Raw genomic sequence first — 8,198 nt, 5'->3', positions numbered from 1 at the left:
TGTGATCCTTAATCTGATAATTTGTCTGCACTTGTGTAGTGTCGGTAAGGAATTGTCATATATGTTATATAGTGTAGTTATAATGGATGTTTACAAGTCATTCTCCTAGTCCAGTGACGATGACATGTCATTAAGTCTGTTTTGAAACTCAGCTCAGTGAGCTTGCTAATCCTAATGGAAAGAAAAAACAAACCCATAATGTCAAGTCCTTCTATGGTATCCGTGGAGACTCGCTGAGTATCCGCTTCCTGTCCGCTGCATGCGACATAAGCAGCTTAGAGTAACACAAGTTCAAAATATGCTGTTTTTGTGAAGAGGGTCTGCTCTCCAGGAAGGAAAAATGTTTTTCACAGGTCATTATTAGGACTCGAAGCAATGTTAAAAGCTGTTTCTTCTGCTTTCCTACTTGCCTGTCTTGCTTTAAGTGACAGCAGTTGCATTCAAGAGATGTAAATCTTGGTGTGCTGCTCCAAGAAAAATGATCAAGATGGTGATATGAAAGAGCTACAGAAGATATTTACTCAGGTAAAAAATGGCAATATATATATATTATTTATTTTTTTTTAAATATTTGTGTTTATTTGCATTTAAAAGGGGACTTATGCTTCTTTATATCCTGTCATATACGCTCTATGGTACAAATCTTCAGCTGTCAGTCACATGTCATAAACTTTATGCATTTAGACATGGTCATAACTGCTGATGTTCAAACTGAAAATCAAAATGTGGAAGAAATTAGATTTAGGTGACTCTGAGTATGACGTAGCTGTTGGCGCCAGACAGGCTGGTCTGAGTGCTGATGTACTGGGGTTTTTCCCAAAGAAAGAATGGCATGAAAATGAGAAAATATCCAGTGAGCAGCAGTTCTCTGGGTGAAAATGTTTTGTTGATGCCAGAGGTCAGAGGAGACTGACCAGACTGCTCTGAGCTGATAGGAAGGAAACTGTAACTCAAACACTCCCTACAACCAAGGTATGCAGAAGAGGATAGTGGAAGGCACGGGGACCTTGAAGCTGGGCTACATCAGCAGAAGACCACACCAGGTGGCACGCCTGGCAACTGAAAACAGGAAACTGAGGCTACAATTCACATGGGCTCACCAAGATGGGACAATAGATTAGAAAAACGTTGCCTGGTCCGATAAGGCTCCACTTCTGCTGTGATGCATGAGTGGTAGGGTGAAAATTTGGCACAAACAGCATGAAAGCATGGATTCATCCTGCCTTGTGTTGACAGATCAGATGACTGGTGGTGGTGAATAATTTCCTACAACAGCCCACCACTGACGATCTCCAACCTTATCACCGGCATACCAGTCTTCTAATGCCTGGGTCCAACACCTTATATCATCTCAAACAATAAGTTCACTATACTTGAATGGGCTATATAGTCACCACATCTCAATCCAATAGAGCACCTTTAGGATGTGGTGGAACAGGAGATATGGATGTATGGCCGCAAATCTCTGAGGAAGAATTGCATTAACTTGTTGAATCTATGGCAGGAGGAATGAAAGCTGTTTTGAAGGTAAGAATTCCTACCCAGTGCCCAGTAAGTGTATTTGCAGTGTTACACTGGTGGATGCTCATACTAAAGATGACCAGTTTCAAGTTAAAAAAAACCTCAGTGTATGTACAAGTAATTTCTGTAAGCCAAGCAGTTTTTTTTGCATGTATTGATGATACCCCTAATGTCGTCATCAGTGCACAAAGCTGGCTCTTAACAGAGGAGCCGACCTACCTGCTGTTCAGGTCTTTTGTTTGCAAGTGGTAGCCAGTCAGAAGGAAAAAGTATATGTATAGATGGATCCATGTATGTATGGATAAGGAAAAGTTAAAACCTCCCTAAAAAGCCTATTTAGGTGATTCAGAATTCTGCAGCAAGAGAGCTGACAGGGGTAAGAAAGAGAGAGCATATTTTTCCCACACTGGCTTCTTGTCATTGGCTCCCTGTTAAATCCAGAATCAAATATGAAATCCTTCACCTCACTTTAATCAGGCCCTCATGGTACCATATCACTGCAATAGAGCACTTTGTTCTGCTGGTTTACTTGTGGTTCCTAGAGTATTTCAAAGTAGAATGGGAGGCAGAGCCTTCAGTTTTCAAGCCCCTCTTCTGTGGAACCAGCTTCCAGTGTGGATTCTGGAGACAGACACACTCTCTACTCTTAAGATTAGGCTTAAAACTTTCCTTTTTGAAGGTTATAGCGAAGGCTGGATCAGGTGACCCTGAACCCTCCCGCAGTTATGCCGCAATAGGCAGCATAACTACACTAGGCTGCTAAGGGGTTTCACATTGAGTGCTTCTTCACCACTCACCTTTCACTATATCTTTATACACCACTCTGCATTTATTAATTAATCTCTTGCTCTCTTTCACAATGTGTCTTTTATTTTTTTGCCCTCAACCCCAAACAGTTGTGGTGGATGACCACCCCTTCCTGAGCTTAGTTCTACTGAATGTGTCTTCCTGTTAAAGTGGAGTTTTTCCTTCCCACAGTCGCCAAGTGCTTGCTCAAAGAGGGGGTTGTCTGATTGTAGGGTCTTATAATATAAAGCACCCTGTTGATGCTATTTGGCAATATAAACTGAATTGTACTCTATCAGGGTCCAAGAATAGAAAATGATCATGGAATTTATGATCAAAGATTCAATTGAATACTTAAATATATGTAATAGCAACTCTATTTTCAGATTAGAAAACTCATTTTTCTAACTTCAAAAACGTGTAATTCAAAGTTTTAAATATTTACATTAGTAGAGTTAAGTAGAATGAGACATTAACATGTAAGCAGTTATGGGCTGATGAGGTTGAGCGGGTCATCTGCTTATTAGGTTACTTTGGTCAGATACTGAGGTCCCAATTACTGGAAACACGTCAGAGTGTGCCAGCTAAAAAGTGATCGAAACCATGAAGTAAAGAAGTCAGAGAGGAAAAGCACTGTAAGTACCAGTCCATTTAACATTTTAATGTTTTTCACCTACCTTACACTTACACATGTAAAATAGTTATCTAAGTGACTTCAGAGCTAGAATTAAAATGACAATATTTCAGTTTAGGTTTTTGTGTGGAATAGTTTAAAATTGTCCACGTAGTTCAGTACATTTCTGATGAGAAAAAAACAAAACAAAAACAAACAAACAAAAACCAAACAAGTCAGAGTATGTTAAATATCCATTTAACAAACTGCTTCAGTCAAGGATTTTATTGTAAATTTACACAGTTCTTAAACTGAAAGTAAAACAATGATGACTTCAGCCAAATCTTCTTCAATAAATACATAATGAGGATATTTTTTGGCATGGTGTAAGGATGTAAGAGCCACACTGTCAAATAGCACAATACTGCTTCACCTGGTTGGAGTAACTATCTGTAGTTTATTTACACAGCACCATCTAGTGGTAACCATTGAAATGTATCTCACAACCTCCCTTTACAGGACAGTGTTTCAGTTCAAACAACTTCACAGGCTTCAGTAAGACAGCAAAGACTGCCTGGCTCCTGGATAACAGGAACCTTCACGCAGACTGACTGAGTGACATAAAGGCTTCTGAAATGTTTCTTTCATGGCAGAAAAGAAGAGCACAAGTGACTTCAAAAGTACTTTATAAAACAAAAGTAAAGGTTAAAAAAGAAAAGAAAAGAAAAGAAAAGAGGCTAAAGTGGTGAGGGAGTTGGCCGTGAGCAGAGCTACGGGGGGAAAAAGTGCACAGGTGATGTGATGTGGAGGTGAATGTGGCGAGGATGAGTGTCATTGGACCGAGCGTCACAGGCTCTGGCAGCACTGGAGTTTGTTGCCCTTCTGCCCGTCAGTGGTTGGCGGGACACTTATATCTACGACATTGTTGCCTGGAGACTCGTCGTGCGCAGATCTGTCTGCTATCTGCTTCTGTGACACGATGCGGTAGATTTCTGCAGACACATATGAGAAATGGAGAGAAAAAAAAATTACACTTTTGCAATGTTCATCATTTAAATTTTAATGTTCTTATTTATTTAACTAGCTGTGCAGATTAAATATAAAAAGGTACTATCAGCTGCTCGTGCATTTCCCAGAGTCACCGCCACATGTTTTGATCTGGCACAGATTTTTATGCCAGATGCAACCCTCCCATTTATCCGGGAATCAGCCCAAGGAATACACTAGTTTGTCACCCTGAGGTGGGGTTTGTTTCTCTCTCAGTCCTCTATTTTTAACCAGGGGGTGTAAAGAATGTTAAATGTGTTATTAAATAAAACATTTAAGTTGCATGTAAGTTAGATTTACTGATCAAACTATTCTAAAAATGAGGACATTTAAAATTTACCAAATTAAAGTAAACATTAATTATAACCCATGCCTAAATCCCCAGAATTAATACATGTTAAAGTGTGTACAGTAGTTATATAAATGTATTTTTTTCTGCTTCTATTGGCATGCAACTAACATACATTACTGTCGGGAAAAGTCTTGATTCGCCATCATTATTTTACATTTTACTAGGAAACTGACAGCACAGTCTTCAGGAATAGTTCTCCAGGCTTCCTGGAGGACATTTAAAGCTTTTTAGATAATGGATGTCTTTTTTTCCATTCCCTGACAAGATGATCACACACTCTTTCAATAATGTTGAAGTCTGGGCTCTCAGGAGGCCAATCTATGACTTACAGCATTCTGTTATGTGTTTTTCTTCTCAGGTATGCCTTTACTGGATTGGCAGTGTGTTTGGGATCACTGACAAATGAAGCCGTTGCTCAGATTCGGCTCATTCAAAATCTAACCGTTCTTTTCTGTATTCATAATTTCATTAATTTTGACAAGACCTCCAACACCACTAGCTGAAATGCAGCTCCAAATCATGACAGAGCCTCCACCATGTTTTACAGATGGTTGTAGACACTCACTGTTGTCAAATTAATGATAATATAAACCAAAAATTTTCAAATTAGGATTAATCACTCCATCAGGCCTGTTGGCATTATTTTTCAGTCCCATTCTTGTGTAACTTGGCAAACACCAGCCTTTTCTCTCTATTTATTTGCCCTTAAGAACAGCTTCTTGACAGCCATGACTTTGAGATACTGATAGACGTGCCACTTCTTATTTTGTCCTTCATTTGTCCAGTTTCCCCCTGCTACGCCAACTTTTCAGATAAAGCTCATTGAGAATCACCTTGTTAATGCAAAACACTACCATTGGCTTGAGTTGGGTGGCTTTTTTATGCTTGAATGATTCATAAGTCAGTGTTAAGTGGCTTAACTAACAAACAAACAAACAAACAAAAATTCTCTGAAAAGGTACAAGCTTAGGTAAAAGGGCTGCACTGAAAATGAGTGAAATAGCAGTCAATGCCCAGAAAAACCTTGAAAGACCTTCAGAAAGTCTGGCTCACTGGAATGAAAATATAAAGAAATGAGGAATGGATCAAGACCTTTGTGCAGTATTGTAGACCCAATATCCTGAACAGCCCACTGAATAAATGAACAACATGCTTTGACTCAATTAGGTTAAATGCTTGAATGCACGGTGCATGCAATTAACAATTTTTTTTAATTCACTGCATTTACAGCAGTCAAATAATCAATTGTTCAGAAAAAAAGCACACTGGGAAGCTATAACATAAAGTGCATCTACATGTCATCATTCAGATGTTAACATGTATACTACTGCACATACAATGACTGGAACATTCAAGTTGTAAAAAAGTCCTTCACTAAAAATGAAACTAACTTACTAACCTTAAAAATCACGGTCAAAATATTGAGCATAACATGACTTATTTTAACAATTGTTAATGTATTTACCCATACTTGTTTATCATTCAACTAATAACAGACTTTGGGGACATCAAAAATCATTTCACAGTGACAAAATCTATACTGAAACATTTGATGAAATTACATGAACTGGTCACTACCAGTATTATGACTTTGGTACATGCCTGTTATCAAATTTCAAAATAAACATTCTGTGTGCATTCCTACCTGTTAAAATGTTCTTGAATGCCTCCTCTACATTCGTGGAGTCCAATGCTGACGTCTCAATAAATGAGAGTGTGTTCTTTTCTAATGCGAGAAGAGACGTTGGACACTTGAGATATGCACAAAATCACACTGAGCGCAGACTGTTTGGCATAATTGTGTCTCAGTGCGATTTACCTGCGAATGCTCGGGCCTCATCAGTGGGCACGGCCCTGAGGTGTCGGAGGTCGCTCTTGTTTCCAACCAGCATTATGACAATGTTGTTATCAGCGTGGTCCCTCAGCTCCTTCAACCAGCGTTCAACGTTCTCATATGTCAGGTGCTTTGCGATATCGTAGACTAGGAGAGCTCCGACCGCACCGCGATAATACCTAAGTGAACCATAAACGGAACGATTAATGTCAATACAGCATGATCGTGGAAGCTAGTTTAGACAAACTGAAAATACTCACGCTGAGGTGATGGCTCTGTAGCGCTCCTGCCCAGCTGTGTCCCAGATTTGAGCCTTTATCGTTTTGCCGTCCACCTGAATGCTTCGGGTGGCGAATTCCACCCCGATGGTGCTCTTGCTCTCCAGGTTGAACTCATTTCTTGTGAAACGGGACAGCAGGTTACTTTTCCCTACTCCAGAGTCTCCGATTAGTACAACTAGAAGCAATACAAAAATTACATTTAGATTTTAAAAGAACAGCACTCAAGGAACTTGTATTTTTAATCGTGTCCCATAGGTGAATCTGTGATCAGTGGCTGGATTTCTACTTTGTTTTTACACTTAATTTAAACAGACTAATTTTTAGCTGCAGAATTACAGATTTTACTACAGAATTTACAGCCATGCTGAAAGTGCTGAACTGTTGCTTTCTATCTCTAGCTATCAGACTTCGCCCTTTTGGGAATGAGGCAGGAAGAAGTTGCCAATAGCCTACTCTATGGAAATCTGACTCATCAGTTTCTCAAGGCCTCTTATTGCTGTGTCGTAACTAGTCATCAGTATCTTACAATCAGTATCCAATGGCTTCTCTAGACCGCCTTACTTTGATTTGATATTTTTAAGAGATAGCTACTTGGCCATTCATAGTGTTTCATCTCAGGTTAGTATCACAAGGGAGGAAATAAGGATGCCACCTATTGTGGTCCCATCTGACAGTGAAACCCAATCAACATAACTGTAATCCCAGGAGCAAATGGATCATATGATCAGGGACTTGGTATTTGTTTGGTATGAAAATACGCTGGCTTTTGTTGTTTGGAAAATACCTGGGAGCAAAACAAGGCTCTACTGGAGTTTCCTCCTCTTTGCTTTCACTGGGAGCGAGTTTCCTCCCTCAGGCTCCAGTTTGGGGGGTTTTTTTGGACCACAAAGAGGAATCCTGTTTTCTTAATAATTTCATCTGACTTTAGGACGCAGTCTAAAGAAAGCAGACCATTGCTGGAGCCCCTGCTTAAACAGCAGACGTCTACGTGTGGCCACCACAAAGGAAAACTTCTCTTCCATGCCAGTAAAGTTTAATTAATGCAGAAGTAATGGCTCCATCCGTCTGACTAGCCACTAGCTTGCAGCGCCACACGCCCTACTTTCTAGAAAAGCCCAAACTGCTAGCTGTAAACCTCGGTACAAAAGAAACAACACCGCACCTAAAGTAACGGCAAATATGGGATTAATTAGAGGAAGCGACGCTTCAATTGTAAAAAAATAAAAATAAAATGTAAAAAAAAAAAAAAAAAAAAAAAAAAAATGGGGTGGGGGGGGGATCTCGGGTTAGCTACAGTTAGCTGCCACCACCAGCTGATTTTCTACCCGGCGGTACCGCAGCTAGCATGCTAACTGACGCTGAACCCGTCCAGAAGCGGCAGCGGTTCCGCTTACCTTTAAACAAGAAGTCGTATTCATCGTCCCTGTTCCCCATTGTTTGATACTATCACCCTGCTTTTTGAGATTGCGGTGATGAGAGTAGGTAGGTTTCCCTGCCCAAACCAGGGTGGTGCGCCAAGATGACGAGAGACAATGTGCACGGAGCGGAGCCGCTGACACGGTCACGTGACTGCCCGCTACGCAGTTGCACGTACAGAGAGAAGGAGGCGATGCGGTTAGTGCTGGGAAAAGTCTCCCTATGGATACTTTATATTCATTTACCTTCTTATTATAATTCGACTTATAATGTTTTGTGTTTTTAAGGTTATAAATTATGTCATAGTTTTCGATGTTTCTGACGTTTTACATCTGAAAATGAAAGTTT

General features: G+C 40.0%; 1 protein-coding gene across 1 annotated transcript; it reads right to left on the bottom strand.

Moving 5' to 3' along the window:
* Window positions 1-2,947: 2,947 nt before the first annotated feature.
* LOC100697758 (ras-related protein Rab-11B) lies at window positions 2,948-8,044 on the bottom strand. The gene is made up of 5 exons (XM_003439873.5): window positions 7,829-8,044; window positions 6,414-6,609; window positions 6,139-6,332; window positions 5,965-6,045; window positions 2,948-3,912 (listed from the first exon to the last, which is right to left on the bottom strand). Exons 1-5 carry the CDS (start codon window positions 7,866-7,868, stop codon window positions 3,767-3,769), a joined length of 657 nt encoding a protein of 218 aa, XP_003439921.1. The 5' UTR covers window positions 7,869-8,044; the 3' UTR covers window positions 2,948-3,766.
* Between the last annotated feature and the right edge of the window lie 154 nt (window positions 8,045-8,198).

This window comes from Oreochromis niloticus, linkage group LG23 (genome assembly GCF_001858045.2).
Source record: "Oreochromis niloticus isolate F11D_XX linkage group LG23, O_niloticus_UMD_NMBU, whole genome shotgun sequence".
Classification (NCBI taxonomy): domain Eukaryota; kingdom Metazoa; phylum Chordata; class Actinopteri; order Cichliformes; family Cichlidae; genus Oreochromis; species Oreochromis niloticus.
Note: the sequence above shows the minus strand (reverse complement) of the source record. Positions and strands in the feature narration are given on the sequence as shown.